Raw genomic sequence first — 12,590 nt, forward strand, 5'->3', positions numbered from 1 at the left:
TCTAATCCGTAGATAACAGGTAGCTAAGGTTTTACCTGGATAAAGAAATACTATCCAACACTGACCAGCATGTTCATTCATGGATTCCAAACTAGTCCATCCCATCTCTAAGCAATCCATTGCATCTTGGATATCGAAGGTTATTTCTTTCTGTTACACACAACATGGGAAAATTTTGCCTTTCTGTCGAAAAGCGCATTCTACTTAGGCAGTGGCCTCTGGGGTATTCTACAAGGGTATGGATGCTTAGTCTATCTTGGAAGTGGCTTTCTGGTCATCTCTGCACACCTTCAAGAATTGCAAGATTGATGCCTTAAGGTGCAGGGCTGCCTTTACTAGGTCTGACCTGTCTGGTTTCCTGGACAAGCTCATCCTGCCCCTTTATCCAGTTTCCCTCGTCTCTACCACCTCCTGCTCTGGCAATCGCCCATATCTTGAGTACTGCAACAGTGATTTTGCTCAGAACCTAGTACAGTTGTGTAAGAACTTACTGTAACAGTAGGTGTCCTACTGATCACTTTTGCAATATTTCTTCCACACTACTTTGATTTTCTACTACCTCTCTGTCCTTTTTTCTTATCCTGTGGACACATTCTAGAGCCAAGGAGACTCCTTACCACTTTATGCTTAGCTCCTCTTAGCTGACCAGTCTATCTGGTGTCTTCAGGCTGCTGGCTTAGGAGATGGTTTGAGGAATTATGCTCTTGGCATTCACCTATATACCATTGTGCTTACAAGCTGAGGTCACATGCCATATGCACAATACTAGGAAGATAAAGTTTTAGTACCTCGTCTGCATGGCAGTGGTGGTAACCCAGTGTTTAGGAATAATGCACTGGTGATAAACAGGACATCAGCTGTTATGGTAAGTTCTTAAATTGTGCTTTCCTTCCCCTGCACAGTGGGAACTTTTTGATGCCTTGTGCTCTGGGCCTGGAGCTTCTTTTTTGCTTAAGGCACGAAAGACAAGATGGTACTGGCAGACTACCCTTATACCCAGATGCCCTGATGTCCGGTGCAGGGTGTGCACCAAGCCAGGAATAGGGATTTAAATCTGTTACTTAAGCTGGCTAAGAGCTACCACTGCAAGGAATATGCATATGGTTATTGCTGCGCTAGTACAGACTAACATTTTGCATTTATGGTAAGGTGACACAACTGTAGTTTGTGCACTCCTATTAGCATTTTTAAAGATGTGGTGTCCTTCCCTGAGAACAGTTAGATTCACTTCATTTCTACATGGTATGCAATACTGTATGTACACTTTCTCTTTTTCCACTAGTGTGTATGTGCGGGGTTCTGACAGAGGTTGAGGATAAAACTGCTTAAACCTGTCAGTTATGCAAAAATAGCCACTGTTGACCTGTAGGCTAGCAGAATGTCATTTTCAATCAAATTTTAGTCACGCTTGATGTAGATCATGCAGTTTGCAGTTGAAATGTTGATGGTCTTGATGTAGGTTATGTAAATTATTTTTTTTTATTTTGCAGGCCTGCATTTGGCTTTCAAGAAAGCGAAAATCGAAGGCAAGTGCCTACTTTATATGTATAACGTTGATGGCTGAAAGAATATGCAGCAGTTCAACAGGAAAAGCAAACACTAACTCTAGTTTAATTTCTTGAGACATTAATACAGTAATGGTTTATATTTCTGCATCAGGTTAATGTGCAACAGTTCTTTTAAAAGGGTTTCAGATGTCCTTCAAGGATGCATCTGCAGTCCTAACAAATGGGTTGTCCTGTCGTCAGGCAGCCCTTCGGTCGGCCGGATTCCAAAGTCTGGGTCTGGCCTCGGTTGGGGTCGCACTTCACCCGACGTCATCTCTGCTGGTCTTCGGGTATAAAGGCATCAGCCGACGCCATTTTCCTCAGTCTTTCTTGCCGGGTGGCGCCCGAAGCAGAAGCTGTTCGCAAGTGCCGGTCGGTCAGATCCAGAGATTACTACTACCGAATACTACTTCGAAGACTTCTAAAAAGCTAAGTACCCCGTTGGGGACTCTTTCTTGCCTCAGCCGATGTCAGAAAAAGTGAATAACTGTTTAACTTGTGGGAAACAAATACCTCATAAAGATTTCCACTCTTACTGCTTACCTTGTTTAGGCCCAGACCACGACGTAGCAGCCTGTTTAGCCTGTGCTTCCTTCAACCGACGAACGCTTAGGCGTCTGAGTTTGCTGAACAGTTTTTCTGCTCAGATTTTGCGTACATTATGCCGTCGGATCCTCCGACTTCTCAAATTAAGAAACGCAAAGAAAAAGACCGACACTCGCGGTCCGCGGTTTCGGCCGAAACCACGGTTAAGCAAACCGCGAGTGTCTGTTTCGGCCGAAACTGAGCAAACGGGTCAATCTTCAGCCGAATCCATGACTACTACCGAGGCTCCTGCTACCCTAGTTGAATCGGCCTCTGAAGTTTTGCCTATTAATGTGGTTCCTCTAGAATTATCGGACACCATCCCTTTGGATGTCTCTACCCCAGCACGTGGTGCTGCTAGGCCTCCTGCAGCCATGTCTATAAAGGCCTTTGCCAGGGCTAAAGCAGCCAAATCTGCTAAATCTGTGCCTGTTAAGCCCCCCTCACACAGGCCCAGTTCCAGTTCTCAAATGCTTACTCTGGCAGAGGATCTCATCTCTTTAATAAGGGATCCCAATCTCACCCAGACAGGGCCTCTCAGCCTCCAGAAAAGAGACCTAGAGCAGAGCCCCCTGAGCCAGTGTCCTCAGATGATTCTTCTGATGTTTCAGACAATACAGACCATCCAGAGGCTCCTTTTTCTACTTATGAAGATTCCGATGCTGAAGAATCTATCCCTTCTGCCTCTCCACCAGAGGAATTTTCCTTTGGGGAAACCTTACATGCCATGAGAGAGCAATTCCAATGCAGGGACAAGATTTCTCTGATTCAAGAAAAAGGCTTAGGACCTTTCTACATTTACCGCAACATAGGCCCTTAGCTATACCTCCAGTTCTTCCTGTTGTGGATGATGCATTTAATGATGATTGCACTGCTCCTGATACTTTACCTCCAGCCCCTGCCAAGCCCGATAGGTTTTACAGGGTCCCGGACACTCATCACCATCTATACAAGGCTCCCCTTGCAGATCCTGAGACTATCTCCCAGGGGCCTAAGGCAGTAGCTTCGACCTCAGCAAAAACCCTCTCCTTCTGAAAGGGAATCCAGGTCCTTAGAGAGATGGGGTAAAAAAGTTTACACCTCTGCTACTCTCTCAGCTAGAGCTTTGAACTGTCAGTTTCATATGATCCAATACCAAGAGTTTATGCTTGATCAGTTAACTAAGAAACTGTCCTCTGATGATTCCTTAGATAAGAAATATGTTTTAGAAATGGTGAATAACATTCAGCAGGTTAGTAACCATTCTTTAAAATGTGGCTATGATGCACTGGAGGCTTCATTTAGATCAGCCATGACTGGCACAGTTATAAGAAGGCATGCATGGTTGAAAGAACAGGTCTTGCCGGATCATGTTAAAGCAAAGCTTATTAGATGCTCCTATGGATAAGGTCAGTCTATTTGGTTCTCCTGCCCAGCAAGTAATGAAGAAAATGGAAGAGAAGGCAAAATCTGTACAAACAGTTAAAGATTTCTTACAGGTTCAGCCCCCAAGGTTTAGCAGGAACTGGCCTTCAAAAAATTGGTCCTTTCCAGACTCCTCTAAACCTCAGAGAGGCAGGAATAGACGTTCCAGAGGCAGAAATCAATCCAGAGGAGGTGCCTACAGAGGACGCCAGTGGCAAGGCAATAACCAACGAGGCACAGACACAACCACTGCCACTACAACAGGACAATCACAGTGACTTGGCTCTGACACCGCCTACCAGGGAACAAATAGCAGCACCCTTAGGCGGGAAGTTAACCTTATTTTCAAAAAATTGGCACTATATCACAAGAGACAAGTGGATTTTGCAAACTATAGACCAAGGCTACAGGTTTCATTTCCACACCTTACCAGTAAAAAGAGGAATGCCAAACCTACCTCCAAATCAAAAAACAGAAGCTCTAAAACAGATAGCTCAATTAACAAAGATGAGAGCCGTGGAAAGGGTACCACCTACAGAACAGGGCAAAGGATTCTACTCCAGACTCTTCCTAGTACCAAGAAAAGAGAAAAGTTGGAGACCTATTCTCGACCTGTCTGCCTTAAACACATTCATCATTGTTCCAAAATTCAAAATGCTGACCCTACAGCAACTTCTTCCCATGCTGGGCAAGGAGTGTTGGCTGGTAACTCTAGATCTCAAGGAGGCATACCTGCACGTCCCCATACGACCAAATTGCAGAAGATACTTCAGATTTCTTGCAGGATCATAGCATTATCAATTCTCAGCATTGCCCTTTGGCTTATCTACTGCGCCCAGAGTATTCACAAAATGCCTGGCATCAGTAATCGCTCATTGCAGGCTACAGGGAATCCAAATTTATCCATACCTGGACGACTGCCTGATACAAGCGGACAACAAAAGCAAGCTGACAAAAGACTTACAAAAAGTCATTTGCTTACTACAAGCCCTGGGATACACAGTCAATTTAAAAAAGTCAAGACTGATACCATCCCAAACAAGAACATTCTTGGGTGCAGAATTGGACACAGTAAAACAGATGGCATTCCTAACTGCAGAAAAACAAGAACAACTCCCTCTTTACTTCTTGGCATTAACAAAGCAGAACAAACTAACAGCAAGGAAAATACTGCAGGCCTTGGGCTTCATGGCATCATGCATAATCCTGGTCCTCCATGCCAGACTGCATATGAGAAAGCTACAGTGGTACCTAAAGAATTTATGGTCTCAACACAGGCACAGCTTAGAAACCGAAATACCACTAATCCCATGCCTGAAACAAGAGTTCCTATGGTGGGCTCAAGCATGCCAGTCAAACCCAGGCTTGCCCTTCCACAAATTGCAAGCAAGCCAAACCATCACAACGGACGCCTCAGACCTAGGTTGGGGGGCACACATGCTGGACAAATGCATACAAGGATTATGGACTCCAGACCAGCTGCACCTGCATATAAATCAAAAAGAAATGCTGGCAGTAAAACTAGCAATCCACAATTTCAGGCCATTTAATGATAAGGACAGACAACACCACAGTCATGTGGTACATCAACAAACAGGGAGGCACTCATTCATACCCCCTATGCCGAATGACTCTGGACCTATGGAATATGGCTCTGAGCTACAACATCCAGTTACAGGCAATATTTGTACCGGGAAAAGAAAACATCCTAGCAGACATGCTAAGCAGAACTACCTCGGATGCTCACGAATGGATGCTACACCCGGACATCTTCAAGACCATCACAAAGAAATGGGGAATGCCACAAATAGACCTATTCGCATCCCCACTCAATCACCAGCTCAAGAAATTCTGCACAAGGACATACCACCCACTTGCATGGAAGGTGGACTCTCTATCCTTCAGTTGGAAAGGCCTGACAGCGTATGCATTTCCACCTCTTCCTTTGATACACAAGGTACTACTGAAAATCAAAGAGGAACGTCCAAGGATAATTCTGATAGCTCCAAATTGGCCAAGACAACACTGGTATCCATTGCTGAGGAGCATGTCTCGGGGGAGAACGTGGACACTACCCCTGATGCCTTTGATGTTAACTCAGAACGACTATAACATCATGCATCCAAACCTAAAAACTCTGCAACTGACTGCCTGGAACATTACATAACAGCAACTAACCCAGATTTATCCCAAAGGGTTAAAGACCTTATCCTTGAGGCCCGCAGACCTTCAACAAGAAGGAACTATGCAGGAAAATGGAAAAGGTTGGTCATTTGGAGTACTGAAAGAGGAAAAGATGTGTCAAAGATGGATATTGCTAACATCCTGGAGTACTTGGCAGAGCTTCTCCATACAGGCCTGTCCTATTCCTCCATCAAAATACATGCATCAGCTATTTCTGCAGAATACAGCTTCGATCCCCCTGTCTTCTCACATCCTCTACTCAGGCAGTTCCTCAGAGGAATCAAGAATGTAAAACCTCCTAGGAAACCACCATTACCAGCATGGGACTTGAACTTTGTGCTAGAAAAATTGACACTCCCTCCATTTGAACCAGCAGCAACAGCAGATCTGCAACACCTATCCTGGAAAACTGCTTTCCTACTGGCAATTACTTCAGCAAGAAGGGTTTCGGAACTACAGGCCTTAATGGCAGTACAACCCTTCCTAATCTTCCATCAAGATAGTGTCCATGAGAACTAACCCTACATTTATGCCTAAGGTGGTATCCAGAGCGTCTCTAAACCAGGCAATCCACCTACCTACCTTCTTTCCCAATCCACAGAACGGGGGGAAAGACTGCTGCATACCTTGGATGTACATAGACAGTTGCGCTACTACCTGGACAGAACCAAGGGCAATAGAAAAACTGACCAGCTTCTAGTAGCTTATGCAACAGGAAGGGAAGGAAAAGCAATTTCCAAACAGACAATCTCCAAGTGGATAGGAAATTGCATAAGATTCTGTTACTCCTACCATGGAAAGCAAATTCCACAGAACATAAGACCTCACTCTACAAGGGCTACAGCCACTACCACAGCTTTCTTACGAGGAGTGGCTACCAAGGACATTATTGAGGCGGCTACTTGGACCTCCGTGCATACATTTGCCAAGCATTACAACTTACCTCTATACCCTAGATCCCGAGCAGGGTTTGCCACTGCTGTATTGCAAGGGATCCTAACTACACCATAATTCTTCTTCCTCCTCCCCTAGTTTGGCTATGGTATTCTACCCATTTGTTAGGACTGCAGATGCATCCTTGAAGGACATAGTACAGTTTTGTACCTACCATAAATGTAGATGTCCGAACAGGATAGCATCTGCAGTCAGGATTACCCACCCTCCTTCCCCTCTGTGGTACTCCTAGGGTATTTACCCTCCTAATAGCTAGCTAGGGGGGGATTTCTTATGGTGTATTTGTTTGTATGTATGTACATACATGCTTATGTTTTGTGTTTGCCTACTATTTTTTTTTTGGAAACATTGGCATTTACCCAAAATTTAGTTTTCCAAAGAGGGCAACTGGCATCTGGGGCAAGAAACACTGAGGAAAATGGCGTCGGCTGATGCCTTTATACCCGAAGACCAGCAGAGATGACTTCGGGTGAAGTGCGACCCCAGCCGAGGCCAGACCCAGACTTTGGAATCCGGCCGACCGAAGGGCTGCCTGACGACAGGACAACCCATTTGTTAGGACTGCAGATGCTATCCTGTTCGGACATCTACATTTATGGTAGGTACAAAACTGTACTTTATATCTAGTGACTGTCAAGTCTCATCTCATCAACTATAGTTTCCAGTCTTTTCTGTGACGCTTGTTAAAAGCATATTGGTAGTGTATTTAACAGCAGGGTACTAGCCAGCCAAATGACATTATATGAAAATGGTGTTTTGCAAAGACCCAGGTATTCATTAAGGATCACTGCTACAATAGCATCATTTTTTCCTTGAGAAATAACCTCCTACAGGCAGTCTTTTGGTAGGAGGTCTCCCACACTAAAGCTAGGCTGATGCTAGACTCCTCAGCTAGCACAAGTCCTCAGTCTGGATAGCTAAAATAAGATGATTGTGTTCAGTTAATTTTTTTAAATGCAAAAAGTGATGGGTCAAACCTCCATCTGTCCATTGGTCCCTTCTGGGAGACTTCAGAACAGTAAGTACCTGATTTGGGAACTGCTTGATTGCCTTATTTGACTTTAAAATGTGTTGCAGGTTTGACTGGGAATTGCATGTTTTTTTTTTTAACTGAGTTCCATGATGTTTCCCAAAAAAATTAGCAAGTGCACATAACGAAAGTCCACCAGGATTTTGACTTGCGCTGTCTCTTGTTTAGGAGAGAACCATGATTTTTCTCCTACAAACAATGCACCACTTAATCTCCAGCAGAGAAAATTTTACAGTGCATCGTGAATATAATTAACTGGATGCATTAACAAAGATATCAACTCCTCCTCTTGTAGAATTGTCCTCCACTGGCCGTAAGTTGAAGCTTTCACTGTGGGGGGGTGGACTTTGAAAGACTGAGAAACTGAAGAAGGTTGTATTGAAAGAACCTGTAGGTGGAGTGATGTTCATGACCCATTCCCAGATATGGAAGAGGCATTGCTTTACCTGCTCCTGAGTCCCACTGTCTTCATTATCCTGCTTGTGTTTTTCCTTTCAATAGGCTAATAGGGTCCAGTTACCAGCTGCTTCCTATTTCTTTCAACAGATATGAACTCGTATTTCTACTAGACCAAAGGGCTAAATTGCTTTCATTTTGGTGCAAGAAATACAAGATACCTTCTGTCAGCATCAAAAGCCACCTTGCCAGAGAGCTGGGGTGTTACTGCTTTAGTTTGGCATATGAGTCTAACCCTTTCTTTCATGCCTAAAATGGTTTCTGAGCTGTCTGTCATTCCATTTATTCTGTTGCAGTGTTTCATCCTGTCTTAAAGAATAACACTGGTAGAGGATTTTGTATTTGTTGGCTGTACAGTGGTAGTTTACTGCATCTAAAGAACAGGATTTCAAGCAAACAGGGTTGTCTATCCCTCTTGCTAGTTTCATAGGTTCATACATGTATACCAAGCTAACTACTACTAGGGCCAAGTCCAACCATGCACCCCAAATGTGACCCGCAAATTTTATGTTTTAGGGTTAGGAGAGGTGATTGTCTGATTTACTGGCTACCTGTGTCCATCAAAGACCGGCACCAGATAAGTGGTGAATCTCAGAATGTTCATGTTTCACTGTTGCAGTTATTACATTTGGGTTATCCTGCTGGCAGGTTGCCCTCCGTCGGCCTGAATTCCAAAGTCTTGTGTCCTGCGTCGGTTGCTGACGCCTCTTCCCTGACGTCAGGTCGTCAGGGGTGTAAAAGATGCAGCCGACGCCATTTTCTTCAGTCTGTCTTGCCGCGCGGTGCCAGAAGCAGAAGCAGTTGGCAAGTGCCAGTCGGCAGACTCCTGAGATTTTCGTGTTTGAGTTTTCAGATCTGAAGTCTTCATTTAAAGCTAAGTACCCCATTGAGGAAACTTTTTTTCTTGCTCCAGACCGATGTCAGAAAAAGTTAATTGAATTTCTTGTGGGAAGCAAATACCTCATAAGGACTTTCACTCTTACTGTATTCCTTGCCTAGGCCTTGACCACGACGTTTCTAGTTGTCTTTTGTGCTAGATTTACCCAACGCACTATTAAGTGTCGGTACGATTTTGCATTAAGGTATTTTGGACGAAGATTTAATTATACAATGTTGTCGTATAGCCATCCGACTACCAGAGTTCACAAAAAAACGCAAAGAAAAGGACAGGCAACCGAGGTCCAAAACAGACTAGGCTTCTCCTAAGCCAGTCGCCGGTTCTCAGTGAGGCACTTTCGCAGCCCCTGATGCCTGCTACTTTACAGTCGCAGGCAGCTACAGACTCCCACGTGGAGTCGGCCAGGCCACTGAAAACTCAAGGTATTGGAGCCTCGGAGACCGGTCCAGAGCCGCTGAGCAGGCATTGACTTCGGAGGGTGTATTCAGACCTAAACAATTATATATTAAACAGACGTCAGCTTCAAAGGCAAAGACTAAAGCACCTTTAAAAACAAAGAAACAAGTTCACCAGCCACAGGGACAGGCCTCAGTGCCCAAAAAACAGATGCTCAAAATGGCTGAAGACTTAATTACCTTGATCAGGGGGTTCCCATCCCCCTCCTAAGAGGCCTAGGCAAAAGAGACTATAAGTCTTCAAATCAGGTTACCATTTCATCTGATTCCTCTTCTGATCAGGAATATTCTCCCCCCCCCCCCCCCATGAGGATTCTGATGCTGAAGAATCCATTTCTTCAGCTTCTCCTCCTGAGGACTACTCTTTTGGGGAAACCTTGCATACCATAAGGGAGCACTTCCACTGGGAGAGCCAAGATTTTTCAGAAGCTAAGAAAAGGCTCAGATTTCCTTTTACTACTTCAACACATGCCTCTAGCTATTCCACCTGTGTTAGACATTGTAGATGTGTTCTCAGAGTCTAGTCTGACTCCTGACTCCTTACCTCCAGCTCCTGTTAAGCCAGACAGATACTACAGGGTTCCTGACGCTCATAAATTCCTTTTCAAAAACCCTACTGCAGACCCAGAAACTATTTCTCAGGGTCCCAAAGGGACCAAGGCTTCCACTGCAAAAAACCCTACCCCCCCCCCTCTGACGGAGATTCTAGGGCACTGGATAGATGGGGAAAAAAGATTTACACATCTGCTACCTTAGCTATAAGGACCTTAAATTGCCAGTTTCATATGCTCAAATATCAACAATATATCATGACACTGCTTAAACAGAAAATTATGGTAAATTCTGAATGTGCAGAAAACAATGAAATGCAGGATTTATTGCATGCAGCTGAACAAGTTGGAAAGCATACTTTGCAATGTGGGTTTGATTCTCTAGAGGCCTCCTGCAGGGCCGCTGTTACGGGTTCTATCATTAGGAGGCATGCTTGGTTAAAGGAACAAAATCTGCCTTATGTCAAAGCAAAATTATTGGATGCTCTATTACAGCATGATACCTTGTTCGGTGTTAAGGCAGAAGAGGTGCTAAAGAAAATGGAGGACAAAGCTAAATCTATGCAAACGGTCAAGGATTTCTTACAGGTACAGCCACCTAGGTTTAGCAGACACTGGCCAACAAAGAATTGGTCCTTTCCAGTGTCAGACCTCAAAGGGGGCAGATCCAGATGCCCTAGAGGCAGGTCACAGCCCCAAGGTTCGTACAGGTCTAGGCAATGGGGTGCTTCTACCTCCAAAAGTGGAGAAGACAAATCACAACCTTACAGGAAACAGTCCCAATGACTTCCCCCTGCCTGCACCAAGCACTTATCTTCTGGCAGCACCCTTAGGGGGAAAACTAGCACTTTTTTCTCAAAATTGGCACATTATAACCCAGGACAAATGGGTTCTAGACATAGTGTCTCAAGGCTACAAGTTTCACTTCCATACCCTGCCAAGGGCAAACGGCTGGCCAGACCTGCCCAAAAAAAAAAAAATCAATGGGCAGAGGCTCAAAAACAAGTCGCAGCCCTCATGGACATGGGGTCTATTCAACAAGTGCCACAACAAGAGCAGGGAAAAGGATTTTACTCAAGACTGTTCTTGGTACACAGAAAGGAAAAAGCGTGGAGACCAATACTGGACATTTATATTCTAAACACTTTCCTGGATTTACCATAATTCAAGATGTTGACCTTGCAGCAGCTTCTGCCCATGCTGAGCAGCAAGGCTTGGCTCGTGACTTTAGACCTAAAAGAGGCATACCTGCATGTCCCAATCAGACAATCATGCAGAATATACCTCAGATTCTAGGCTGGCTCAAAGCATTACCAATTCTCTGCACTGCCCTCTGGCTTATCTACTGCACCCAGAGTCTTCACAAAGTGCCTGGCACCAGTAATTGCTTTCTGCAGACGAAGAGGAATACAAATATATCCTTACTTTGGACGACTGCCTCATACAAGCAGAGAACAAGGACATTCTCTTACAGCATCTGACATTTGTGAAGACTTTTTACATGCCTAGAGTACACAGTCAACAAAAAGAAAACAAAACTAGTACCCTCACAAGAGATAATATTCCTGGGTGCAAGCTTAAATACAACTGCCCAGATGGCTTATGTCACGCCAGACAAACAAAGGCAACTGACTACCTATTTCAAGGAAATGGCAACAAAGGCCCAGTTATCTGCAAGAAAAATTCTGCAGGCTTTGTGCTTCATGGCATCCTGCATCCTACTAATTCCATATGCAAGACTGCATATGAGGAAACTCCAGTGGTACGTAAAAAGTGTCTGGACACAACATTGCTACATCCTGGAAACAATGATTACTCTCATGCCGTGCCTGCAACAGGAGTTTTGATGGTGGGCAAAACCTTGTCACCAAAACAAGGGACAACCATTCTCACTACCTCCAGCCAGGCAGAGCCTTACGACGGATGCATCAGATTATGCCTGGAGGCCCCACGTGGCAGGAAGAGGCATTCAGAGCACCTGGGCCACAAACCAAATGCATCTACATATCAATCAAAAAGAGATGCTAGGTGTTCAAAATGCCCTGACAGCCTTCAAGGACCTAATTCATCCGGGACAACTACTGATAGACGGACAACACCACGGTCATGTGGTACATAAGCAGGGGGGCACTCATTCTTACCCCCTTTGCAGACTAGCCATGGCTTTGAGACACAGCATTGACTTACCAAGTTCATCTGCAGGCACAATTCCTGCCAGGAAGGGAAAATACTCTGGCAGACGAACTAAGCAGAAACCTCATGGATCCCCATGAGTGGCACCTGGATCCACAAGTCTTCAGCATAACAAAGAAATGGGGATGCTCGGACATAGATCTATTTGCCTCCCCTCACAACAATCAACTAAAAAGATTCTGCACAAGGACTTGTCAGACAAGCATGGAAAGTGGACGCCTTATCTTTCAACTGGACAAAACCTATCGGTTTATGGCTTTCCTCCACTGCCTCTCCTCCCCAAGGTACTCCTAAAGGTCAGACAGGAGAAACCAAAAATGATTCTGATTGCCC

General features: G+C 44.7%; 1 protein-coding gene across 1 annotated transcript in view; it reads left to right on the top strand.

The window, feature by feature from the left end:
- LOC122812116 overlaps positions 1 to 12,590 on the top strand; it is a 1,581,175-nt gene that overhangs the window by 1,394,908 nt on the left and 173,677 nt on the right. The window contains exon 11 of the mRNA XM_044084402.1: positions 1,491 to 1,526. Within this exon, the coding sequence (XP_043940337.1) occupies positions 1,491 to 1,526 (36 nt within the window). The remainder of the gene's footprint in view (positions 1 to 1,490; positions 1,527 to 12,590) is intronic.

This window comes from Protopterus annectens, chromosome 9.part0 (genome assembly GCF_019279795.1).
Source record: "Protopterus annectens isolate FY-2018-M chromosome 9.part0, PAN1.0, whole genome shotgun sequence".
Taxonomy (NCBI): domain Eukaryota; kingdom Metazoa; phylum Chordata; order Ceratodontiformes; family Protopteridae; genus Protopterus; species Protopterus annectens.